The 27721-nt window shown below is 49.1% G+C and overlaps 1 protein-coding gene across 1 annotated transcript in view; it reads left to right on the forward strand.

Moving 5' to 3' along the window:
- The window catches only part of LOC120837787 (procollagen galactosyltransferase 1-A), a 621404-nt gene that overhangs the window by 6764 nt on the left and 586919 nt on the right, over positions 1–27721 (forward strand). Inside the window, exons 6-8 of the mRNA XM_042292499.1 lie at positions 341–451; positions 7251–7333; positions 10106–10212. Of these exons, the coding sequence (XP_042148433.1) occupies positions 341–451; positions 7251–7333; positions 10106–10212 (301 nt within the window). The remainder of the gene's footprint in view (positions 1–340; positions 452–7250; positions 7334–10105; positions 10213–27721) is intronic.

A 27721-nucleotide genomic window follows, 5' to 3' on the forward strand; every position in this document is an offset into this window, starting at 1 on the left:
GGTCTAGTCAAATGCATATTTTACGAGTGAGGTGAGCCAAACCTTGACAAAGGTGCTAAAGCCAGCAGAAACTTCATAACTTAATTTGAATGAAAGAAAAAAAAAAGGATTTTGACTTTCATTGATATGTATCTCTGCATTGTTAGAAGGGAACTCAGCTGTTTAGTTAAAGCAAGCCAGAGTTTACAATTCAGTTTCTCAGATAGCTCTTTTCTCCTCATTTTCAATGACAGTATGTAGTTATGTAGTACTGTCTATTGTACCTGACCCAAGATACACGAGGAATTACAAAACGCACTATCCTTACTCAGTGTAGAATGCGGCCTTCCTCTCCTTCCAGGCGTCGAAATGTTTGTCACAAACCAAGACCATTATGGGCACATTCTCGCCTCGACAGAGTCCCCAGCTCATGAAATACAAGAGCTGCTTAATTTAAAGCTGGAAGTCACAGGTGAGTACCTTTCTGTATTCTTTCCAACCCCAGGTAAGAATGCATCTGCTTTATGTGAGGCCTCGATCTGTTTCAATTTCATTGGAAGCTCTAGCAATGATGCTGCAATAACAATAAAATTTTGATCCCATGTTCGAAAACGAGAGTGGAGTGGAGGCATCATATATGTCACTTTTTCTTGCCTGAGTTTAGACATGGTAGCACTTGTGCAGGAATAGCCCTTGAATTCTTTTGGTCCTGTGGTTCCCTGCTCTTTTTTTACAAGCTTTTTTTTTGTTGAGGAATGGTCACCTGTCTCATTGGTTAAGTAAACCTATGCATATGCCCTGAGGCAACTTGCACAAACGTGAAAAATGTCCTTGAGCTGGAAGTGGGTGACAGTTAGCCGTTAGATGCAATGGGGTAAAAAATGCTAAAGGTAATGGGTACAGCTGTATGAAACATTCCAGGTGGAAAAATCAATGAGGAATTTAAATACCTTTCTACCTAACAAATTCTTGAAAGTGTCTTGCATACCTCTTGTTGTCCCCATAGAGGACAATAAGAGGCAGTATCCTTAATTGTCCTCACGGAGGACAATTAACGATATACTACAACGAAATTTCGGCACTCATTTTTTGGTCTATATGTGTTCAAAGGAGCAGCTTCACATCGAACATGCCAATATCTTGTTAAAAAAGTCACGAAAAGGAATTTTAAAATGAATTAAACGATTAGCAAAGAGCACCTGGTGGATTTCGCTAACGCCTCGCTTGTAATGCCCGTCTAGGAACCTTGACAGCTCGTGACGGAGGTTGTCTCGCCTCCGGCCACGACGAGAAAAGAGGGGCAGGAGGAACTCTCCTCTTCCCGAGAATGCCTTTTGTGTGTCGCAGAAGTCGCTATTGTCCCCCTACAAGATTACAGAAGATTATCTCGTCACTCAAAATTCGTACAAAAGCAGCCGCTTCAGTGGCTGGAACGACTAGGCCATCCTCTCGACGTCAGCCTCGCCGTAGCTTTGCTCGTCCTGAGACGACCTACGTCACGATTGCGTTGGATGTCACGTGGTCTCCACTGGGCCTTCTCTGAGCGCTTGCCAGAGTGGGCCGTTTATAACGAAAAATATAGCCACCAGGCTCAAAATACAAACGTGCGATTGTCATTTACGGATATTGTGGGTCATATTCAACGTATTTTTGAACACGACGGGAAATTTTCAAATTTCGTTGAAGTATCCCTTTAAAAACTGTCAACCTTTCCCTGTGCCACAAGATACTGTTGACATTTGGGCTAGTTGGTAGATTCTAGTAAAAAAAAGTGAAAGCCGTTTACAAATCCCTGTAACGCCGAATTGGAGCGCAGCTCTTGAGGAGGAGGAGTGAAGGGTACTGAGGGGAGGGTAGACCCCTCCTCCTCCCCTCATTCTTTAATATGCTCCGGGGGGGCGGTCACGTGACCTCGGGGGGGGGGGGTGTCACGTGACTTCGGGGAGGGGGGTCACGTGACCTCAGAGGGGTCACGTGACCTGGGGGTCACCTTGGGGTCACGTGACCTTGAGATGACCTTGGGAGGGGTCACGTGACCTTGGGGAGGAGACCACGTGACCTCGGGGGTCACGTGACCTCAGAGGGGTCACGTGACCTTCAAAGGGTCACGTGGGGTCTTGGGATCACGTGACCTTGAGATGACCTTGGGAGGGGTCACGTGACCTCGAGGGGTCACGTGACCTTGGGAGTCACGTGGGGTCATGTGACCTTGAGATGACTTTGGGAGGGGTCACGTGACCTGGAGGGGTCACGTGACCTTGGGGGTCACGTGACCTTGGGGGTCACGTGACCTTGGGGGTCACGTGACCTTGGGATGACCTTGGTTACGCCGACGGTGACGGCGACGCCGCTCAAGCCGGGAACGGGCCCCTAAGAGCTGCGCTCTAAAAAAAAATAGAGGAGAGTCTTGTTACTATGTTTTTCAGTAAAACGTGGTCAAAACACCTGTACAGTCACCGACCGATTTTTCGGACAGGACCCCGAAATTGTCCAAATAATTAAGCGGTCCGAAAAATCTATTTCAGCCAAAATATCAAATATTCCACTGCGTATTGGCGACTTTTCACTTGCTTGATGTCAATTTTATGTCCTTGTTCAACTTCCGCTTTATGTTGTTCACTTTTCACTTGTTTGTTGATCTGTTTGATCACGGTGGTGCGCTTTGTCGGAGCCTTCGTCGGCACAAACAGTGAAGTTGAAGTTGTCGCCATTTGGCACTATTTGGAGACAACGTTTAGTCAGCCAATATTAAGCCTATCGACAAAAAACCTTTGCGTTCAAAGACCACAAGAACGGCAGACGGCCGCTCTTCTTGCGGTTGCACTCGAAAAACATGGTCCACGAGAAGAACTGGAAGAGCCTTAAGAATGGGCAGGCAGTGGCCATGTGGGCTATAGCAGAACCGGAAAACCCGACTATAGCCTCAACCCAGCTTGTTTATTGCGTAGGACGTGGTTTCGAGGCGACAGGGCAAAATCAAAACAACCAAAACGGCGATGACTAAGCTCGCGGCACTATCGCAGCGACTGTTTTATGACTCTAAACTGAGTAAATCACACAAATTATGTCCGAAATATAGAGCAATAAGCTTTATGGCGTCCGAAATTTTGGTCACTCTTATACGTTAACTCTATGGGGTAACTGGCGATTCGGCGAAAACGTCCGAATAATTATACGTTTCCGATAATTCGGCTTCCAAAAAATCGGTCAGCGACTGTAATCCAAGAAAACATACACTGTTGGGAGGCTAGATGAAACAACAAGCAAATCTTGCCCAACAATTTATTTCATTTAGACTTCCACAGCTGTTAAAGCTGCCATGCTTATTCGTATACAAGTCAACATTTTTAGAGCGCAGCTCTTAGGCGCCCCCTTTCCGGTGTGAGCGGCGTCGCCGTCGGCGTAACCGTGAGGTCACGTGACCCCCCCCCCCCTGGGGAGGAGGGAGGAGGAGGAGGAGATGAGGGGAGGAGGTTGAAGGATGAGGAGGTGAAGGAGAAGGAGGGGGAGGAGGAGTAGCAGGCAGGATCGTGAGGTGAAGAGGAGGGAGGAGGGGTATACCCTCCCCTCAGAACCCTTCCCTCCTCCTCCTCAAGAGCTGCGCTCGAATTCGGTATTACAGGGAGTTGTAAACGGCTTTCATTCTTTTTGTTGATAGTATAGTTCTTTCGGATAAGAGGTATGTAGAATGTCAACCCAGAAGAGTGAGCAAAGTTTCTGATGTCGACCGCTGCTCCTAGCACTCTGGCGTGAACCGGTGAAGCTTGACACAAGTGGCACAGCTTGAGTATCACTGCATAAAGACACAAAGCTGGTATGGTAACCATATTGCTGGGGTGTGGTTGATAAAGTGGTAATTTAATGAAGGACAAAGGAAATACACGGGGCATGGCGTTAGACGCATAGCTTCCACAAGCCATCTTAGCATCACTAATACTGTTCACTAGTTCATGTGATGTCAATCTGTGATCGTTACATGGACCATGAACTCGACTAACGAACATTTGAAACAAGGTCCGTGTTGGCCATCATTGCTTAGCTCACTGCCAAGAGTATTGGGCGGTTTGATACTTTAGACCAATGTTACGGATAAAAAAACAAAGCGGGGATGGTAAAAAAAACATGATTTTTGTATAAGGCTCATCAAATTATGAGGCGCTGGAGAAAACCAGCCTTCTGCGTTAAGTCCTTATTTCAAACTCTTTTTATTTGCGTTCCACCCATTGAAAAGCATGCTGGAAGTGCCTTACTATGCACCTCTTTTTGCTGCGACCCAGTGTTCTTCAGCAGCAAAAAGGCCGTCTGCTTTCATCGCCGTCACCATGGTAACGAACGCCGAATTACCTTTTCGGACAGCACGTGTATCACTGCAAAAAGTGCGTTAACCCACCCACTCCCCGCGTGCGTTCACGCCGCTTCGCGATGACAGTCTGCGGCTGCTCATTACAAAACTATTAAACTTTGGCTACCAGACGGCGTTCAGAAAATCGGCGTTCGTTGCCATGATGACGGTGATGAAAGCAGATGACCTTTATGCTATGGAAGAACACTGCAATGCAGCGGTACGAAGTGCGTGCTGAGGCCCTTCCCGCATGCTTTTCAATGGGTGGAACGCGAACAAAAAGAGTTCAAAATAAGGACTTAATGTAGAAGGCTGGTTTTCTCCAGCACCTCATAATTTGAGAAGGCTTGCACGACAAGCATGTTTTTAGACCGGAGTTTGGAGATAGTTTGTTTTGCAACAACGTGGGTCTAAAGTATCAATGCGCCGAGTATCGTTTGTTTCCTAAAAAGATCATATGTATCCTGCACAACTCATTTAAGGCTGGAAAAATGATATTTGTTCTCATTCTAGAGTTAGTTTCATAGGGTACTTGAGTAAAAGTGGGCATAATCAATACAAGAAATTAGGATTATTTCTCAGTTTCTTGCATATTTATACTATAAACCTTTTCATTTTAGTGGTTGCCTCACAGGCGGATAGAGGGCGCTGAAGCTGTCGGCGCCATTAGGTTGCTTCAATTTGGTGGGTTTCGGTTTCAACGTGAACGCGTCTGTGTTGCTGTTTTACGTTGTTTTTGCTTAATTTTGTGATACGATTATTTTCCTTGTGGCACACAACCAATGAAACCGTGGTATTTAGCCACTTTGAGGACTACGAGGTGTATTTTAGCCTAAATTGTGGGCTTTGTTTTTCCAACCCCTTTGATGCATCTGATTATGGTTGGTTGCGAAACATCTGACTGATGTACAAGGAAGATTACCATCGTCTACGGCCGTACTCGGTTACACTAGTTTCCAGTAAAGACAACCAATGAAGAGACTAACACGTTAATATAAAGAAGCATATCGACAGCTTGATTAGCGATGTGCTGAATCGGCCAGAACAGATGAGCTCGCGAGTTTACTACTCACTGTTTGGTTTTCGTGGGCACCCAACCTTTAGTTAACTTCGCAGACTAAAACCGTATCGTGTAATGGCGCAGGTAATTGATATAAAAAAGTAGTATCGTCTCGGCCTCTTTTTTGTTATTCAATACTCGAGCATCTTTTGCCAGGCCGAGTAGGAAATTTCTTAAATTATCAACTCTGCTAAACTACTCATAAGGAGCATTTCGCGATATAGGCCCTAGGAAATAAATTATTTTTATATTAACATTTGCTTACTCAAGATATGATGTAAGTGACAGGTCCGTCAAGTTGAATCTGGCATTTGTCTCCCGTAAAATTGGCCAAATAAAGATAAAGGGCGCAGGAGGAGAAATACCTCGGAAAGTTTTACTGAATTCTAGCGCTAGGCGCCACTTCACGGACCTTTGTGAACAAATATTTATTTGGTTGAACAGGTTCGCGTAGTAAATTTCTCGGCATCGCCAGCCACCAAAATTAAACCTCTATTTGCCATCGACAATCCTGGACTCAAATAATTGTTATAAAAACGGCTCTTTTTTTTTTTTTTCGGCGTCAAGTGTTGTGGTTTTTAGATACTGGCAAAAGTTAAAACAACGTACGCAAAAAAAAAAAAGAAAAGCGTTGTCATTATTGTCCATGCGCCGAACCCAAACTTCGTTTTGGATTTGCAAATAGAAACGAAGTTATTTCTTTGTGCACGCTATTTTAAAACTCGCTACAGTTAAGTGTCCGTGGAACTTTCTTACGCGGGAAGACCCAACCTTTGTGTTAAAATAAAAGACTCAAAATTGGAGCGAGCACAGTATACAACTTCTTAAACTTCATAAGTAAACCGACCATCCGAATGATTACGCCGCAAAAAAAGATTGAGAACCTTATACACATGTAGGTGTGATATTATGAACAAACAAATAGTCTGATGTTGACGTACCATTACTTCTAGCCTCAAATAAAATGCAAGTTAGACGCTCGTTGTCTATCTCCTCCACGAGTTTCCTCACATCATGAAAACAAACTGTTTTTGATATATTATGAATACAAAGAATGATACTTTCAGGAAATACAGATAGTCTCCTTGCGCTGACTATTGACGCCTTCCGATCCTAAATGCGCAATATAAATATACGCGCTTCTTACTGAGAATGTTCCGTCACTATTAGTTAACAAACCTCGGTTTCATAAGGACCTTTGAACCCTCGTGATGTCTTAGTCATGGAGTAGTTTCCGAAGTAAGGCAAGAAAGCGCGGTGAAACGCAACGAAAAACACGGATATAACGCATCCGCCAAGGCGCGGAGGGGAGAGCGGAGCAGCAAGTTGAAGCAACCTAATGGCTGCCGCGTCACGTGATTCCAAGGTGGCAGCGCCCATGCGGAGGAGGATGAAAAGGTCTATACTTTGAGAAATACATATATCCACACACATGTCAGTGCCTATGAGACATTGCACTGGTCCTACATAACAATATCATATTCTCAGAAAAATATTCTTGATGTCACAATTTTCAATGCCATAAATGACTTGCCTTACATTTAAAAAAAAAAAAAAAAAAATTCCGCGAACCAGCAATGGTAGCAAAGAATTGATTATGCAAACAAATGGACAGCATTCACGGAGCAGTTTATACAAAGGTAGGAAATTTCATTTTCTGGATACACCGAAAAAGGTGGTATTTTGTCAGATTCATAAAATATAATATGATCCTGGAAACAAACTTACATTTATAGTATTTGCAATAAAGCATATTATTGCAAGTAATGATGAAAGATTGAACAAAACAGTGAAGATTAAAGGCCACTTTTTTGTCAGAGGCTTGCCTGGATGATGTATTCACTGAGCTTATGTGTCTGTCTCTTGCAGTCGACGGAGAGCCTCTTCATGTGTCCCCAGCACTTGTTTCATTTGTGAAGCCTGCCAGCAAAGACACACTTGGATTCGACCAGGTGACATATGACTCGCTGTCGGACATTCTTACCTTTTGATGCTGCAGTTGTTTCTGCTCATGTCATACCAGACGGTAAACAGTTGAAGTGCAAATGCTGTGTCTAGACATTAGGTGCCCTACTGTCAAGGGTATGGGCAGTATCAGTCACGTGAGAATCGTTGGTGTCACATGCATGATACTGATATTGGCTCTAGGAAGTTTCACAACGTTTGGCATGGTTTTGGGGTCGTACCTCTGGTTGTGCGATGTCCCAATAAATACTACACATGTCTTCTAGCATTTGAGTAAATCAGTGGTTTCACTTGACCTAATTCATAATCTTGTTGACTATATGAATGAAGTCAAGTCAAAGCAAATATAACGACGTTTTGCTAGTAATAATAATGCAGCAAATACCTGCTACTTCCTGAGCTACAAAAAGAACAAGAAACCAGTCTCTCCACTTCGTCATCCATTTTAATTGCCCCGATACATACACCGACAGCCCTTCTGCATCATTTGGAAAATGACAATTTTTATGTTCCGAAAAAAGGTGAGTTTGTTAAGATTTGTTTAGTAAAATTAGGTAGAAGCTTCTTTTCTGATACCTTAGACAAGGTGTGTTCGTTTGACCTTTGGTTAAAGGCAAACTTTACTCAGGAATGCTGTAAACATGCATGAGACTGTGTCTTTTTTTACTTTTCCAGGTGTTCAAACATAATCAGCATTGTACTTATTTGAATACAGACCATAGCACATCCATAACAGAAGATTATGGCAAAATGGATCTTCTAAGATAACAATATTTTGACAAGCCCAGAATATGGAACTGGGCTTTCGAGGAGGTGTTCTTTAGAGCCTTCTGTCGTTCATGAAACAATGCTTCCCATAGCTTCTGACATATCATGTTTCATGCTTATTCCAGATGTGCAAAGAGATATCAAATATCTTGACTAGACACTTGTATAAATGAGATTGCTTAAATGTAATTGTGACAGTTTTGACAAGTCTGTAGACTCTAAGGACTCCTAAAAAAAATTGCACAGTTAAGTTCAGTCTACCTGCACGAGTCAACAAACTTTCTGATCTCGAGCAATCCCCACCTGCCCCGAACGGCATCCGAGAAAGCAGTGCAGAAGCCTACAGAAACCTTGCGAATAATCAATGCACATGCTGGGGAGTATTTGATTTATAGCTGTGCATCCCTGGGTGGCTCCGACCCGCTAAACTAGTACTTAAAGTGGAAAAAATGTGCATTTAAGGGCGGGGATGGCTGAGGAAATTTGGGAGCGCAGGGAACGTACAATGGTACCCGGGAAAACCTCTCAGTTCCTAGGAACCCAGTTTGGGAACTTGTGCGGTGATGCTATTGTTATATGGGTTCTAATAATATTGAATTCCTGAAAGGGGCACTGACACATCAAAATCATATTTTTTTTTATTATCCGAAACGGTCGAAAACGATGCCGGGACATTAATTTGGGAATTCAGTATTCGTGAAGTAAAAAAACAATTTCCAAATGCCGAATTCGAAGTTCCCGCGCAATCGGCGCCGGTGCCTTGACGTCAAAAATTGCGGAGACCTGAGAGTCCCCTTTCCTGTCACCACTCCCTGCTGTTGCCATGGCGACCCAAAGCGAGGAGGAAAGGAGCGAGCGCCGGCTAGCGCCGGCGTTGCGGCGGACCGGTTTTGAGCGGTGTCGCCTGTTTTCCGTTGGAGGATACAAATCCAGGAGACGGCACCACAACGAACTCCCGATTTTTGGTATTTCAAAAAGAAGGGCCGTAGTGCGTTCGCAATTGCGTTAAAAAACATGTTTTAGGATTGCCGTCATTAAATGTTATAAAGATGCCGCCTACAAAGCTTCTAAATTTCCTGATTTTTGACGTCACCGATCAAAAGAAGCGAGGAGGCGAGAGGCGGGAAAATCAAACGCCAAAAATAAAAAGGCGCGGGTGCGCGCGGGAAAATTTTTTTTCGCGATGCGGTTTTTTTTGCGTGTCTATGGCGGCAACTTGCATCGTTTTAGACAATAAAAATAAATACGACCTTTGGGGTGTCAGTGCCCCTTGAAAGAAATTATCATAACGTAGCAAACTTCCTTCTTTATTTGATTAAGGAAGTAATTAATTGCTCTTAATTCTTAGTTGAGAAAACAATGAAACTATTCATGCAGCTTCATTCTTATAAGATTATAATGGTATCAGAATTGTTAATGCATTGCTTAAGACAAACCTGAGAAAGCACCTTTGTGGACAGTGGCACCCTTGAAAAAATGAAAAAAATAATTTTTGTTTTAGTGTTTGCAGACATGGGACTGTGTTAAAGCTTTTATCTATACTTACATATTACCTAGATAACATTCTGCACAGAGGAAGTTTGATGTATAAAGACATTAAAAAAGCCATTTTCTCAAACTTAATTACTTCTGCCACAACTTTTTTTTTTATCCTTTCAAGACCTATTCCTTTACTTATCTTACAGAGAGTTAGTTGAGATATTTTCTCCTCAGTAGCACGTCGGTGATTGTTCGAAAGGAACAAAGTTATAATGGGGATTTGAGCTTGTTTCTTGTTAATACTTGTTGTCATCCTCCAGTTACTTTAGACAATGATTGAGCACTGAAATATCACATTGGAGAAGTGTCTGACGTGCTCAGAAATCTCGGTTTTAATTTCGGGAGCAGGTGCTTCCTCCCTCCAAGTAAAGAGCGCTTGCTTCAAGCTCCTGAAAGCGGAACTCCATCTGTGTGTCTTGCCCATTTCATGCCAATCTTTCTGCTGCCTCCAGGTTTACCTCATCAATCTGGAACGGAGACAGCAGCGACGAGAGCGCATGGAGTACTGCTTTCAGGAATTGGGGGTCGCCTTCAAGGCCACACATGCCGTCGACGGAAAGTGAGTCCTTTGCTTTTTGGCACTTACTGGCTTGCCCTTACTTTCAGGGTCGGTTGCAGAAGACTGGGCAGTGTTAGCAGTTGTGTAATCAGCAGGGTAGGGCAAAAATAATCTTAAAAGTGTTTGGAAAATCAAATACTGGGATGCATGATAAAGACGGCTGAAATACTTAGACTGAAATACATTTTTAAAAGGGTATTGTGATATGTATCAGAGATACGTTTGAATATGGGAAAAGGTATCTTGAAATACAAATACAGGAATACATTTTGATGTGACTGGAGGACAGATACTGAAAACGTTTCTGTGAAAATTACTATTTTCGATGTTACTATACTGAGTATAACACGTCATGTATGACAGCTAATGTATTCGAAAAACAAGGAAGCATGTAGAACTTACAATACTCTGCACAATTATATGAGACCTTCGTTGAAACCTACAAATGATTATTACTATTAGTCACTCTAAGATTCAGACTGAATTTCGGTGTTGACGTTTTTGCGATGGAAATAAATTTTTTATAGAATTAACATATGGCATTTTGCATAGCGATAAGGGAAGTGAGCACCAAGTTTTTAATGGGTTGAAAAACACTTTCTTCTATAGCTGGAGCACAATTTTCCTTTAGATTTCTCATCCTTCTAAAAAAAAATTAGAGTGAACTTTAAATAAATTTTGTGTGCTAACAAATAACCTCAATATGTCACCGTGCCCTTGTTCAACCTGGGCGATATTATGACGTTACAGTGGAATGAAACACTATTCTCTTATCCTACCTACAATTTTTGGAATCTTCAGGAATAGTTGATAGTGAAGTCCAGGGCAGTATTTGTTATCTTTTCAGAATAGAGAAGTGGGTCAGTATAGCCAGTCAGTATAGCCAGGGAGAGGTTTGCATAATAGCAAAACATGAATGTACTTTCACAGTACCCTTCCCATCTCAAGACAAAAACAAGAAAAAATCTCAGCTTGAATTTGTTGGAAAGGCAACGATTCCTTGAAAATCGTAACGAGATACGTCAGCTCCTAATGTATCACAATACCAGGAATGCACCGGAAGATGTATTTCAATACAGAAGTACAAAGTACACTTAAAAATTTGTATCGCGAAACAAAAAAATATAAATACAAAATGGATTTCTAAAATACTATCGCGATACATTGATATCACCATACTGTCCATCCGTGGACTAATAGGAGATATTGACTCATTGAACAATGCTATTTCTAAAAAAATTCAATAATGCAGGTGTGCTCTTGTAGGTTTAAAACAACACAGCTGCTTTTTTCTTTTCCAGGCTTTTTGTGACAATTCATTTATGATAACTAATTTAAGTAATAGGAAATTATTGCATATGGTCACTTGATGGAAGTGAAGTATATTGTCCAGACTTTCCTAATTATTTTGGCGACATGCCAAATCGGCTTATAAACATCAGTGTGCATGTAAGTATAACCGCATTTCAAAGTAACTTCGATTTCCTAAAAAATGACGTGTCTAGGATTTTTCACAGTGGAGCTGTTAAGGGCTATACTCCGTTTCACCTTATGTTGTACCGCAGCGAAGGCTAGAAGCGGAAGCTCATAGCGTTGGCAGCTGCCCTTGGTGCGCGAGAGCTAGTGCCGCCGAGATGTGCCCTAGAGCAAGGAGCTCGCACTTGTAGCCTTTCCTGCGGTACAACACTAGGTGAAACAGAGTATAGGTTCCCCATGATCGCGCCCGGTACCAAAAATCTGTCGACATAAACTTACATAAACCTCTGGACAGCTACCGCCATCTATAAGCGACGGCGGCAAGTGGCCGCCGTCGCTCGTAGATGGCGGCAACCTTTCCAGCTATCATAGAAGAATCGATAGTTCAGTGCGTTGCTGGGAATTCATCGTAGGAAACAGTGCGAAAAACGGATGAGGACGAAGAAGAAACACGTGACGAGCACAGCGCTCGTCACGTGTGTTTCTTCGTCCTCGTCTGTTTTGCGTGCTGTTTCCTACGCTCTTATCAGTTTCGGTTTGGACTCGGGGTGTGTCGGCCGCGTGCCCTTTTGGGGAAAAAAGACTGGGTGCGGAAGGAGCGGCGACGTACGCAGCAGCGCGAATGGGTTCGTAACCGACGCGAAGCCGCTGTCGCCTCGACTTCCACTGCGTCCACCGCTCCAGACTCTCTTGCGAAAGAAGAGCACATCGCTCGCCTGGAAAGCCGCCGCCGAGAACAGAACCAGCGATGTAAACGGCGCCGGCGGGCCGACGCCACGGTCGACGATTGTGCCACGGAGGCCAAGCGCAAGCGCGAGGCCCGGCGACGACAGCACTCCACGCCGGCTGAGCAGTTCCCGGGTGCGACGGCGAGCTTCCGACCGTTCCGGAGGGAGTTCGTGGAGAACCCGTTTGGCGTCACGTGTGCCGTGTGCGACCGACTCTGGTTCGTCGAAGACGTATCCACGATTGGCGACGTGTCGGACTAGAAGCGGGAAACAGGCGCGTGCGCGTTGCGGCAGTGTATCGAGTCGGCACACGTCTACAAAGAACCGGCGTGCAGAACGTGCCGGGATTACCTGCTCAAAAGCGCGGTGCCCCGGTTCGCGACCGTGAACGGCTACAAGTACCCACCCATACCGGAGCACCTACCGAGGTCGAACGTGGTGGAGGAACGACTAGTGGCACCTCGACTCCCGTTCATGACTCTTCGGCGGTTGAGGTGATATAACAAAGACAACTGGGGACAGTGCGGTTGTCACATAACCAATTACCCAATCGCACCTTAATCCTTACATTTTTAAATACTTAATTTCCACCATAGTACAGCTTCGCTGGTCTTCCTTTTCTTCACGAGAGTGGAAAGGCTGAACGTTTTTATTTACACTTTTAGTTCCGTGTGAGTAGCTTAGATACAGTCTTTTCATCGCGGTAGAAGAGCAGTTGTCACTCAAAACATGTTTTAATCTGGGCTATAGTCCGCAGACTACACATGTCTAAAAGTCGGTTTCTTACACGGTGCAGACTATCCACAGGTGCGGACTATACAAAGGTTAGTTTTTTCTTGATCGTTTATTATGAGAAGACGTGACGAATTTTGTGAATGGTAGAGCATGTTAATGAGGGTTTATGCACGATACAAGTTTTCTTGTGAGTTAATAAAGCAGTCATTTGTCAAAGTGCGCTGTGTATGGGAATTTTTTTCTTTATGTCATGATGAAATACTTTTTTTTAACAGGAAAGCCGTGTATATTTTATACTTCGAGTGCACGCAGGGCGCATTTCTAAATAGGGCTCTGGAGATAAATATGCATTTTTTCTCGGGATTCTGTGATTGGCTGTAGCAGACATCGATTTGCAATTATAGATGTGCTATATAAACTGATTAAAAGTCGATGATTAGCGTTCTGATGTAGCAGATATGTCGCAACTAGAGATGTGTTGCCCATAGTCGGAATATTTATAGCAGTTCTTAGGTTGTTAGATTCAAAGAAAACTATTTAGATTTGCGCTAGTTACTGGGGAACTTGGGCTCTTCTACTACACAATATCGAAACTCGCAGCGAAAATCTCAGGAAAACATCACGCCCAACATGACTGCTGTGTACTGTAAAACAACTAAAAGATGGGGGCACAAAAAAAAAAAATTAAAGACGTTTACAAATTTGTTTAGCGCGAAATTAAAGCGCAGCTTTTGAGGTATTTAAATTTTGCTATATACCATGCTAAACGATTTGAGAAAGCAATATATATATTGCCGCGCGTAGTGCCGAGCAAGCAGCGCTCGGTCACGGAATTTGAGAAGAATCGCGTTCATGCCTACTCGGGGCGTAACTTTTACCATTTCGTCCCAGTTTCTTGTATTTGAAAGTGCTTGTTCATTCTAACCCCAAACGCTCGATGCTCGAACCTTCTGGGCCGAATTTTTGCGATGCCGACGCACACTAAATAAGGAGCTACCGTGACCTTCTCGAGTCAGTCTCGCTCTCGCTTGCTGTTACACCGCCAAATCGCCGCACGCTTTTCTGCTTTCTCAACACTCGTCTTTTAGTTTATTTGGCACCAGTCCGCCTATTAAACCTTTATTTATAGTTCATGTAATTGTTCATCTTCTCGTCGCCTTCCTTCGTGAAAATATATCTACAAATAAAGATCCCTTTCCTCACATACTGGTTTGCACCCTCCTCTTCCATGTTCTCTTTCCTTTGTATCCTTCGCTCCTCCTCCCCTTCTTCCATACCCTACCCTCCTCCCGCAGCTTCCCCGCTAAATTTAGCTAGAAAATTGACGCCACGTGACCTCAACATCAATTCAATTTCCCCGCTAAATTTAGTAGGGAAAATGACGTCACACGACTTCGTGCGTCGTCACCTATGAACAAATTCAGTTTCTCCGCTAGATTTAGCGGGAAAATTGACGTCACGTGATCTCACCACCATTTTAATTTCCCGATAAATTTAACGGGGAAACTGTGACGTGACGCCGAAGGCGACGGCGACGCCGATCAACGCGGAACGAAACGCCTAAAAGCTGCGCTCTAAAAAAAAAAAAAAAAAAAAGAAAGAAAAAGGTACCGGATTTTGAAGAACGCAACAACCGATAACGCTAGGAAGATAGTTTCAAAAGAACAATCTTTTTCACGTGGAGTTTCAGAGCCGCGGTAAACTACCGTATATATTCAAATATAGGTAAGGTTATACTTTCCGGTGTTTATTTATGGCAAAAATCGACGGATGTTTATCGGTGTTTATTTATTTTACCAATACCGGTGCTTTTTGGTGAATTCTCTCGTCCAGACGCTAAAAACGGTGATTATCGGGGTAAAAATTGCGGATGTAAACTACCACTGAAGACGAAAAACAGACCAAACTTTATTTACATAATTTACACAGTCTCTTTCCCACTTGATTATTGTAGTATATTGTCACGGGTGGTGACCAGAATGACAATAAATACACAAGAAGAAATAAACGTTTAATGTGGCGAACTTGTGCCAAAAAATAAACGAGTACAAAAGATAATAACAGAGCGTCGCGGGCGTCGAAGGCGGCGAAGCAGCACGATCAAACGCTGAGGCGAGACTGACTCGACAAGGTCGCGGGCGGCCTCTTATCTAGAGTGCGTCGCTATCTCGAAGATTCGGCGAAAGCGGTTCGAGCGTCGCGTGATCGGGGCGAGAATGAACACGTACTTTCTAGAAAAGAAAAGCAGGATAAATGATAGAAGTTACGGGCGGCACATGAATAAACGGGAGCTTTCTGGAGGACCGCGACCGAGCGTTGCTTTCTCAGCCTTGCGCGCGGCATTACTCCCCCCTTTAAAAGTGCATCGCCCCGATGCAGTGTAAAACAAATCAAAATAAAAAAAAGAACGATAAACTAAAGAGTCTTTTGGAGCACAAAAGGTCCACAGTCCTATCGAGCGTAGTACGGCTTCAGGCGCACGACGTGGACGACCTCAGGTCGTGGTGGGCGGCGTGAGGATGTTCGTGTTCCGTCGGGCATCACCTCGTAGTTCAGATCCCCGAGTCGACGAAGCACTTTGTAGGGTCCAAAGTAACGTTTCAGGAGCTTCTCGCTGAGACCGCGGCGGCGAATCGGTGTCCACACCCACACCCTGTCTCCGGGCTGGAAGTGGACGTCCCGACGACGAAGGTTGTAGCGGCCAGTGTCGACACGTTGTTGAGCCTGAATCCGAAGTCTGGCGAGCTGACGGACTTCTTCTGCCCTTTGGGCAACCACCTGGGCGTCGTCACTTGCGTCGACAGTCACTTCGTGGGGTAACATAGCGTCCAGCATTGTCGTTACCTTGCGCCCATGCACCAGCTGAAAGGGTGTCATTCCGGTGGTCTCTTGTACGGCCGTGTTGTAGGCAAATGTGACGTACGGCAGCACCTCGTCCCATGTCTTGTGCTCCACGTCGACGTACATGGAGATCATGTCGGCGATGGTCTTGTTGAGTCTCTCCGTTAGCCCGTTGGTCTGCGGGTGGTACGCCGTGGTGCGGCGATGGCTGGTGTGGCTGAGACGAAGGACTTCTTGCGTCAGCTGGGCCATGAATGATGATCCACGGTCTGAGATCAGGACTTCGGGAGCGCCGTGCCGGAGGACGATGGATTCAATGAAAAACTTGGCAACTTCCACAGCAGTTCCGGAAGGAAGGGCTTTCGTTTCGGCATACCGCGTGAGATAATCTGTGGCGACGATGATCCAGCGATTTCCCGACGTCGACGGCGGAAAAGGGCCAAGTAGATCCATTCCGATCTGCTGGAAGGGTGCTGTTGGCGGAGGAATTGACTGCAAGAGTCCGGCCGGCCTCGTCGGAGGTTTCTTCCGTCGCTGGCATTCATGACATGATCGCGTGTACAGGTGGACGGTTTTGGGGAGCTTGGGCCAGTAATACTTTTCACGAATACGTGCCAGGGTCCGGCTGTAACCAAGGTGTCCGGACGTCGGGTCGTCGTGGCAGGCTTGAAAGACCTCCTCCCGAAGGTCGGTCGGGATTACCAGCAGCCATGGCGAGTTGTTGTTCCCGAAGTTCTCTTTGTAGAGTACACCTTGTCTAATGGCGAAGGTCGGCAGCGCTCGTAAAAAAACACGTGGCACGGTACTCCCGCGCCCTTCCAGGTGCTCTATTAGTGCGCGCAGCTCAGGATCGTCTCGTTGACGCCGGGCCATGTCGTCGATGTTCACTGCGCCCAGAAAACACTCGTCGTCATCGTCGTCGCTGCTGCCGGAAGGTGTTGCGACGGGAGCTCTGGACAGGCAGTCGGCGTCGCTGTGCTTGCGGCCTGACTTGTAGACGACGGTCATGTTGAACTCTTGTAGTCGGAGACTCCACCGCGCGAGGCGTCCTGACGGGTCCTTGAGGTTCGCAAGCCAGCAGAGCGAGTGGTGGTCCGTGACTACCCGGAACGGGCTTCCGTATAAGTACGGACGAAACTTCGTGATTGCCCAGACGACCGCAAGGCATTCTTTTTCAGTCGTGGAGTAATTTCTCTCCGCCTTGGTCAATGTCCGACTTGCGTAGGCGATGACTCGCTCGGTGCCTTCTTGTACTTGAACCAAAACCGCGCCAAGCCCTGCGTTACTTGCGTCCGTGTGCCAGGTGCAGCCGTGGGCCAGGTTGAGGAACTCCAAAACTCCGCCGCTGTCGCCGCCATTACTGACGAATTCTCGCCACCTCAGCAAGACAGTGCGTCGCCAGCGCAGCTCGACAGTGACCCTAAACTCCCGGGCCCGAAACGACGACAGTTGATTAACCTTCTCGCCGAATACCGCGACTCCTTTGCCACGTCGTCGAAGGTGCGCCAAACCACCGTTGCGAAGCACCGCATCGTTACCGAGGACGACGCGCGCCCTGTGCATCGATCGCCATACAGAGTCTCCGTTAAGGAAAGGCAGGCGATCCAGGAGCAAGTTCAAGAAAAGCAGGATAAATGATAGAAGTTACGGGCGGCACATGAATAAACGGGAGCTTTCTGGAGGACCGCGACCGAGCGTTGCTTTCTCAGCCTTGCGCGCGGCAATATGCATTCATAGGCTCGTGTCTGTCACTGACGCCCGCTCCTTCCTGTTAACGGCGCGCAATTTCGAGAATGCTCGCTTAACATTTGTACTGGTCAGCCGTGACTAGCCTCTTAGGCCACTGATAGTGAGCTTAAAACTCGGCGGCCCTGGAGGACCGCTGACCTTGGAGAACAGTGAAGCAAAGCTGCTGTCCTCCGAGGGTCCAAGACAACGTAGGTCACAAAAGAACGACAGGAAAAATACATGATTCCGGGTAAGATAATGCGCTTGACAGAAGTTTGCGTAAGATTTTTTTTCAGTGAAAAAAAAAAAAAAAAGCTACATTTCTAGGAAACGAATATTTAGAAATCTGTTTCTTGTTTTGAACGATTTTTATTTCCGTCACAGGCGGGTGTCTATTGGTGTTTTTTGTTAAAACTGGAAAGTATACAGGACTTTTTTTGGTGAAAAAAAAACAAAAGAAACAAACGGCGCTTGCTCGAAATTATAAAAAAAAGAAAAAAAAAAACGGGTGTTTTTTGGTTTTAACCGATTTTGTATTTTCGACACTGGAAAATGTTTATCGGTGTTTTCCGGTTAAAACCGGAAAGTATACAACCTAAATATAGATTTATATTCTTTTTTTCTTTATCGGCGCCTTCATTTTAAATTAGGGGGTTGCCTATATTCGTAGCCAAAAAATGTCAATCGACGAGAATGAACAAATATTCGTATCCCGTCAAACCAATCCAGTTGCTCCCCCGAGTCGGCCGCTGCTCCTAGCACGCGGGTGCAAAGCAGTGAAGCTCGACGCACGCGCCGGTGCGCCGCAACAATGAAACCTGACGCGCGCGCGCGCGTCGGTGCGGAACTTGACACTGGGCGGCGTCGCACTAGCGCCACTGCACGGAGGCACGTGGTTTACAGTGGGCGGCGTCGCACTAGTGCCACTGCACGGAGGCACGTGGTTTACAGTGGGCGGCGTCGCACTAGTGCCACTGCTCGGAGGCACCTGGTTGACACTGGGCGGCGGCGCACTAGTGCCACTGCACGGAGACACGTGTTTGACAGTGGGCGGCGTCGCACTAGTGCCACTGCTCGGAGGCACCTGGTTGACACTGGGCGGCGGCGCACTAGTGCCACTGCACGGAGACACGTGGTTGACACTGGGCGGCGTCGCGCTAGTGCCACTGCACGGAGGCACGTGGTTGACAGTGGGCGGCGTCGCACTAGTGCCACTGCACGGAGGCACGTGGTTGACAGTGGGCGGCGTCGCACTAGTGCCACTGCTCGGAGGCACCTGGTTGACACTGGGCGGCGGCGCACTAGTGCCACTGCACGGAGACACGTGGTTGACACTGGGCGGCGTCGCGCTAGTGCCACTGCACGGAGGCACGTGGTTGACAGTGGGCGGCGTCGCACTAGTGCCACTGCACGGAGGCACGTGGTTTACAGTGGGCGGCGTCGCACTAGTGCCACTGCACGGAGGCACGTGGTTGACAGTGGGCGGCGTCGCACTAGTGCGACTGCACGGAGGCACGTGGTTGACAGTAGGCGGCGTCGCACTAGTGCCACTGCATGGAGGCGCGTGGTTGACAGTGGGCGGCGTCGCACTAGTGCCACTGCTCGGAGGCACGTGGTTGACACTGGGCGGCGGCGCACTAGTGCCACTGCACGGAGGCACGTGGTTGACACTGGGCGGCGTCACACTAGTGCCACTGCACGGAGGCACGTGGTTGACAGTGGGCGGCGTCGCACTAGTGCCACTGCACGGAGGCACGTGGTTTACAGTGGGCGGCGTCGCACTAGTGCCACTGCTCGGAGGCACCTGGTTGACACTGGGCGGCGGCGCACTAGTGCCACTGCACGGAGACACGTGGTTGACACTGGGCGGCGTCGCGCTAGTGCCACTGCACGGAGGCACGTGGTTGACAGTGGGCGGCGTCGCACTAGTGCCACTGCTTGGAGGCACGTGGTTGACACTGGGCGGCGGCGCACTAGTGCCACTGCACGGAGACACGTGGTTGACACTGGGCGGCGTCGCGCTAGTGCCACTGCACGGAGGCACGTGGTTGACAGTGGGCGGCGTCGCACTAGTGCCACTGCTCGGAGGCACGTGGTTGACAGTGGGCGGCGTCGCACTAGTGCCACTGCACGGAGGCACGTGGTTGGCAGTGGGCGGCGTCGCACTAGTGCCACTGCTCGGAGGCACGTGTTTGACAGTGGGCGGCGTCGCACTAGTGCCACTGCTCGGAGGCACGTGGTTGACACTGGGCGGCGGCGCACTAGTGCCACTGCACGGAGGCACGTGGTTGACAGTGGGCGGCGTCACACTAGTGCCACTGCACGGAGGCACGTGGTTGACAGTGGGCGGCGTCGCACTAGTGCCACTGCACGGAGGCACGTGTTTGACAGTGGGCGGCGTCGCACTAGTGCCACTGCTCGGAGGCACCTGGTTGACACTGGGCGGCGGCGCACTAGTGCCACTGCACGGAGACACGTGGTTGACACTGGGCGGCGTCGCGCTAGTGCCACTGCACGGAGGCACGTGGTTGACAGTGGGCGGCGTCGCACTAGTGCCACTGCACGGAGGCACGTGGTTGACAGTGGGCGGCGTCGCACTAGTGCCACTGCTCGGAGGCACCTGGTTGACACTGGGCGGCGGCGCACTAGTGCCACTGCACGGAGACACGTGGTTGACACTGGGCGGCGTCGCGCTAGTGCCACTGCACGGAGGCACGTGGTTGACAGTGGGCGGCGTCGCACTAGTGCCACTGCACGGAGGCACGTGGTTTACAGTGGGCGGCGTCGCACTAGTGCCACTGCACGGAGGCACGTGGTTGACAGTGGGCGGCGTCGCACTAGTGCCACTGCACGGAGGCACGTGGTTGACAGTGGGCGGCGTCGCACTAGTGCCACTGCACGGAGGCACGTGGTTGACAGTGGGCGGCGTCGCACTAGTGCCACTGCTCGGAGGCACGTGGTTGACACTGGGTGGCGGCGCACTAGTGCCACTGCACGGAGGCACGTGGTTGACAGTGGGCGGCGTCGCACTAGTGCCACTGCACGGAGGCACGTGGTTGACTGTGGGCGGCGTCGCACTAGTGCCACTGCACGGAGGCACGTGGTTGACAGTGGGCGGCGTCGCACTAGTGCCACTGCTCAGAGGCACGTGGTTGACAGTGGGCGGCGTCGCACTAGTGCCACTGCACGGAGGCACGTGGTTTACAGTGGGCGGCGTCGCACTAGTGCCACTGCACGGAGGCACGTGGTTGACAGTGGGCGGCGTAGCACTAGTGCCACTGCACGGAGGCACGTGGTTGACAGTGGGCGGCGTCGCACTAATGCCACTGCACGGAGGCACGTGGTTTACAGTGGGCGGCGTCGCACTAGTGCCACTGCACGGAGGCACGTGGTTGACAGTGGGCGGCGTCGCACTAGTGCCACTGCACGGAGGCACGTGGTTGACAGTGGGCGGCGTCGCACTAGTGCCACTGCTCGGAGGCACGTGGTTGACACTGGGCGGCGGCGCACTAGTGCCACTGCACGGAGACACGTGGTTGACACTGGGCGGCGTCGCGCTAGTGCCACTGCACGGAGGCACGTGGTTGACAGTGGGCGGCGTCGCACTAGTGCCACTGCACGGAGGCACGTGGTTTACAGGGGGCGGCGTCGCACTAGTGCCACTGCACGGAGGCACGTGGTTGACAGTGGGCGGCGTCGCACTAGTGTCACTGCACGGAGGCACGTGGTTGACAGTGGGCGGCGTCGCACTAGTGCCACTGCACGGAGGCACGTGGTTGACAGTGGGCGGCGTCGCACTAGTGCCACTGCTCGGAGGCACGTGGTTGACACTGGGTGGCGGCGCACTAGTGCCACTGGACGGAGGCACGTGGTTGACAGTGGGCGGCGTCGCACTAGTGCCACTGCACGGAGGCACGTGGTTGACACTGGGCGGCGCCGCACTAGTGCCACTGCTCGGAGGCACGTGGTTGACAGTGGGCGGCGTCGCACTAGTGCCACTGCTTGGAGGCACGTGGTTGACAGTGGGCGGTGTCGCACTAGTGCCACTGCACGGAGGCACGTGGTTGACAGTGGGCGGCGTCGCACTAGTGCCACTGCACTGAGGCACGTGGTTGACAGTGGGCGGCGTCGCACTAGTGCCACTGCTCGGAGGCACGTGGTTGACAGTAGGTGGCGTCGCACTAGTGCCACTGCACGGTGGCACGTGGTTGACAGTGGGTGGCGTCGCACCAGTGCCACTGCTCGGAGGCACCTGGTTGACACTGGGCGGCGGCGCACTAGTGCCACTGCACGGAGGCACGTGGTTGGCACTGGGCGGCGTCGCACTAGTGCCACTGCTTGGAGGCACGTGGTTGACAGTGGGCGGTGTCGCACTAGTGCCACTGCTTGGAGGCACGTGGTTGACAGTGGGCGGCGTCGCACCAGTGCCACTGCTCGGAGGCACCTGGTTGACACTGGGCGGCGGCGCACTAGTGCCACTGCACGGAGGCACGTGGTTGGCACTGGGCGGCGTCGCACTAGTGCCACTGCTTGGAGGCACGTGGTTGGCACTGGGCGGCGTCGCACTAGTGCCACTGCTCGGAGGCACGTGGTTGACAGTGGGCGGTGTCGCACTAGTGCCACTGCTTGGAGGCACGTGGTTGGCACTGGGCGGCGTCGCACTAGTGCCACTGCTTGGAGGCACGTGGTTGACAGTGGGCGGTGTCGCACTAGTGCCACTGCTTGGAGGCACGTGGTTGACAGTGGGTGGCGTCGCACCAGTGCCACTGCTCGGAGGCACCTGGTTGACACTGGGCGGCGGCGCACTAGTGCCACTGCACGGAGGCACGTGGTTGGCACTGGGCGGCGTCGCACTAGTGCCACTGCTTGGAGGCACGTGGTTGGCACTGGGCGGCGTCGCACTAGTGCCACTGCTCGGAGGCACGTGGTTGACAGTGGGCGGCGTCGCACTAGTGCCACTGCTTGGAGGCACGTGGTTGACAGTGGGCGGTGTCGCACTAGTGCCACTGCACGGAGGCACGTGGTTGACAGTGGGCGGCGTCGCACTAGTGCCACTGCACTGAGGCACGTGGTTGACAGTGGGCGGCGTCGCACTAGTGCCACTGCTCGGAGGCACGTGGTTGACAGTAGGTGGCGTCGCACTAGTGCCACTGCACGGTGGCACGTGGTTGACAGTGGGTGGCGTCGCACCAGTGCCACTGCTCGGAGGCACGTGGTTGACAGTAGGTGGCGTCGCACTAGTGCCACTGCACGGAGGCACGTGGTTGGCACTGGGCGGCGTCGCACTAGTGCCACTGCACAGAGGCACGTCGTTGACACGATACTCACGTGTTTTATTGGAGAAACTACAGTTGTCCCGTTTTTCCGAGTGTTTCTTCGCGACTTTGTGGCTCGTTGTATAGCGACAGCGTGATAATGGCGTGGTCAGCGTTCGCATGATGAGAGCGACAGGGCGTCTCTTACCGATGCCCGGCTTCCAGCACGTCTTCGTTGCCTTCCGCCGTGCTTTGGAGGCGCGCGTACGCTTGGGGCTCGCGAGACGCCAAAGCGTTATGGAAGGTAGGAAGTTCGCACTGCAGGCGGGACAAACAAGGAACCTCCCTGCTGTATTTATTCTGTCGGTGACCATAGGAACGCTGTGAAGCGAATGTTTGCTCAAACTTCTGAGCTTTAGTTGTTTTCCGCGACTCCATAATTGCCATTGGGCATAGACTATACATGCGAATGGAGAGATGAGCGGGCTGCTGTCCCGGTGTAAATTACGATCAGTGTACAATTTGGGAACGGAACACGGGGAAGCGGGCGGCCGCGGCCCTACAACCCAACGTGTCGTGCGTGTCGGCCGCGTTGATCGAGTGTAGTGTTTGGACTTGGCGACCGGGGAAGGCAAGCACAATTAACGTGAAATTAATGCACATCATCACCATAGAAACCATAAGGTTACGATATACGATAGGTCGTGCGGTTATTTCTGTTCTAGAAGTTTCCTGGGTGTTTTAATTTTGTTGTTACCGAGATGTATTTTGATGGTTCTCCGTGGCGGGTAGAGTTTTGGCTTAAAGGGACACTGACACCCCCCAAAAAAATTTTTTTTTATTTTTTGCCAGGCGCTTCATTGTGGTGTCGGAGGACTACCCAATTAATATTTTGCAACAGAGTAGCGTATTTTTTTAATAAAGCCAAAAGACGCAACTGCTCGAAACCGAAATCGAAACCCGACGGAGGTCGGAGAAGTGGAGAGAAGAGAGCGAATGGCGGAAGTCACGTGGCTACACCCGACCGTGCGTTTTTTTTTGTGTTTTTTTTTCTCCTCTCCGTAGCAGACGACACGACATGCGGCGTGCGGGAACTGTTCGCCGTGGCGTGCGCTTCTTTTGCAGTTATGTTTGTTCCGCTCGTTGTTCTGTACTCCAAGATGAGTTGTTTTGTACATTGAGGAGTTGGAGATGAGTAGTGAGTGCCCGTGGTGAATTTCCATGATCGGCTTTGAAAAGAATACACCCAAGATGTAGCGTGAAGTGCTGGCTCACATGTCCTGCATCCGAAAAAAAGTGGCATTGTGCGACAGAGTTTCCGAAAGATCAACGGGATCGGGACCAATGGCTGGCTGCAATTCCTGTAGAACATTTACGGGCACCTCGGAAAGCGGACGCTACCTGACTTATATGCTCCTTGCATTTTGTGGAAAGTGATTACATTGAGTTCGCAGGTGTCAAAACGAAAATCCCATACCATTTAATTCAGCGAAGTATCGTCCACAACATTTGTTTGTTATTTTTTGTTTGTTTCTTCAGTGGTGATTGTAAAAAAAAAAAAAAAAAGAAAACGATATGTAAACATCAAAAAATGTCTGAAACAAAAAAAAATTTACGGGGGATTGAACCCGGTCCTACCGCGTGTGAACCGGACGTCTTTCCCACTGAGCTACTGGGGTATCTCGATTCTGGAGGATCTCTTTCCTTAGTAATAATTCAGCCGGTAAGCTGTAATAGCGAGTTCGTTTCACGGCACTCGTGTGCACGCGTGCCCACTCGCGGCGAAAAGCGAGTTCGTTTCGGCAGGCACTCCACGAGTGGTTGCACTCTCCGAGTTCGTTTCAGCGGCGGCACCCCACGCGCGCATGCACTCGCTGCACCGAGAAAATCGGGAGTGCGCCAAAATGCAATCCCGTCATGCCTCGCTCCGGCGAGGCCGGCGAGGAGCGGGGGCAGACGACGGAGCCATGTATGATCTCTATGGACGGAGCGGAGGGTTCGTCTGCTACGATGTGTCTGATAGAAATCTCGTCCCGCGGGCAACATAATCAAACGCGAGCTTGAATTGTGAGCGTCTGCTCTTTCGTGAAAGAAGCAATTAAAAACCCGCGCTTTATTTGCAGGTTTTAAGTCGCTCTGTTGCCGTACAGACGCTGAAATATACCAGTGTGTCAAGAAAAGCTCAGAACAAACGCATCAGCGGCCCCCGAAATGTTTATCCTCATCCGTGTGCGGGTGAAAAGTTGAACATTTGTCGACAAAACTCCCCCAGCAGAAACCTGACTGCACAATAGGCGTACGAGAAAGCTAAACATAGTGACTTTACTCGAGGCTTGGGCAACATCATCATGTTTAACATTTGCCTACGTCAGCTAACTTGCCCCGTCTTATTTTGTTCGAAAAAGCTTTCGTTCTCGACGTCCTCACTAAGGCTAATACCTGATCCACCAGCTGTAATGACGACCAAAATCGAAAGTCCCACGAAAATGTTTTCTGGATATTCCAACAGACTAGTTTTAAGCCATACCCTTTCAGTGGTTCACGCATAATACCATGCTCGAACGGATCAAGCTTCTGCTTGGACAGCATCATCAGTTTTCTTCAGTGTAAAGTTATAAGAATTGAAAGATCGCAACCAGCTGCTTTGTAGACAACTGGATGCGGAAATTTACGCCGTGTGTAGCTAACTCTCTTTACGGCAGCCGACTTGCTTGAAGTCATCTCAACTATAAACCACAGGTTGCAGCTTTCAACGTCTGTAGATAAACGTTGGTGGTGACTGACACTCCCGCATTCCCACCCATCACACCGAACAGAAAGACGCTGGTTTCGGTTTGATGTCGGTACTCTTTCTACAACATAGATGGCTGCAGCATCAGTCTTTTGCGCTCGGTGCATTGGGCGAGTTCGTTTGAGTCAAGTTCTCCGTGCAACACTCTGCGAGTGCGATGCATTCTGGGAGAGAACTCAAACTTTGCCAGTGCGTGTGAAACGAACTCGCTATAAGTTGGAAAGTTGGCTGTCGATTTTTCTCTAGCAAAAGCACTCCCGGGTCGAAGTCGGGAAGCACCACGCTTTGGGGACATTCGCACCTAGTAAAGAAATCGTACGCGTGCATATTCAACTCGAAGTAGACACGTCGTGCTTGACGTTTGCGCGAGCGATGACTTCAGCCACGAGAAGGGAGCGACGGCTCGGCGACGTCTTCGTGCAAATCGGCTTGGTGGCCGGGCGTGTCGTACGGGATGAATACCAATTCTTTTGATCAGTCCCAAATTTCTCTTTTAACGGTAGACAGAATTCGCCGGTACAGCGAACGACAGTTCTTAAATAGAGGTCCCACGCCCGTCGTCCGCTGCCATCGCCGTCCCCGCGAGACCCACGATACGCGAAACGACGAACGCACAGAATGCTTCCGGTTGTCTGTGGAACTTTTTTTTTCAATCAACGTATTTACAGCTTTTTAGAAGCCACAAAAAATGGGTTTCATATTTTTTTCTATTTTTAATATTGAGTGTGTGCCTTCAGTGACCCACGACTTTGATTAAATTTGGTGGTCGCATCGATACCTTAGAAAACGGTCTGTGACCGCGAAAAAGAGAGTGAGCGAGACTCGAACCGGGCAGTTCTTGATCGGCGGTTTTCGGGCGGAAAGAAACCGAATTTCGAGCCGCAAATTCTGTTCTGAGTAGTTGAGCTCTCTAAAAACCTCGGCGAGCATAAATACCCTGTCAGTGTCCCTTTAAGTTGTTGTCTGTAGGGGTGAAGGCTTTCCAGATGTCTGTGTCTGGAATGGAAGCTTTGGAGCGGGGATTAGGCTGATCCGGGTCGGTCGTCTGGTATGTACATTTCAAGGCTGTGGATCACCGATGATTAGTGGTAGTTGGACGTGGTGATGATCGAGGCACTACCGGCGTTACCGCTCACGGCTCAAAGAATTGCTAACATGACACGACAAGGCCCCACTGTGTCTCAAATGTTCAAAACTTAGCAGGGAAAGCTGGTTCGCCTTAAAGGTGAACAATTACTTGAAGGAAAAGGCAGAGTTCTCAACTTATCGAGGATGCATCCTTTGGGGCTCAAAACTGGTTAATACGACCTAAAGTCGTAGAACTACTCCACGCTAGACACAAGGACATTGTTTCAATGAAGACGTCAGCCAGGAGCAATTTATGATGGTCTGCAATCAATAAAGACGTTGAGCATAAAGTTGGAGCTTGCACGGTCTGCCAAGAATCAAGACGTGTTCCAGCGGAAGCCGCTGTACCTACCTTGGTGCATGCGTCTCAGCCGTGGCACTCCATTCACCTTGCTTTTGCAGGCCCGATGGAAGGACACATGTTCCACGTGGTTACCGACGCACACACCAAATTACTTGAAGTGAGAGCCATGACATCAGCAACTTCCATGGCTGTTATTCGGGAACTTTGGGCTAGCTTTGCAACCTTTGGACTGGGAAGGTCATATCAGATAACGGAAGTGAATTTGTGTCGAGGGAAGTACTGTACCTTGACCAGTGAAACAGAGTTAGGGAGGTGACAAACACACCCTACTCCCAGCTACCAATAATCAGGCTGAGCGCATGGTCTACGAACCCAAGCTAGTGCTGCAAAAAGACCGTGTCGGTAGCTTTTGTTGGTAAGACTGGTGATATTCCTCTATAGGCGGCATACCACGGTTACGTCTTCGAGTGGTAAAACATCAGCATTGCTCATGTTCGGTCAGGAACTTGATTCCAACATTAGC

The sequence above is a fragment of the Ixodes scapularis genome, unplaced genomic scaffold (genome assembly GCF_016920785.2).
Source record: "Ixodes scapularis isolate PalLabHiFi unplaced genomic scaffold, ASM1692078v2 PGA_scaffold3__209_contigs__length_174095766, whole genome shotgun sequence".
In the NCBI taxonomy this organism is placed as follows: domain Eukaryota; kingdom Metazoa; phylum Arthropoda; class Arachnida; order Ixodida; family Ixodidae; genus Ixodes; species Ixodes scapularis.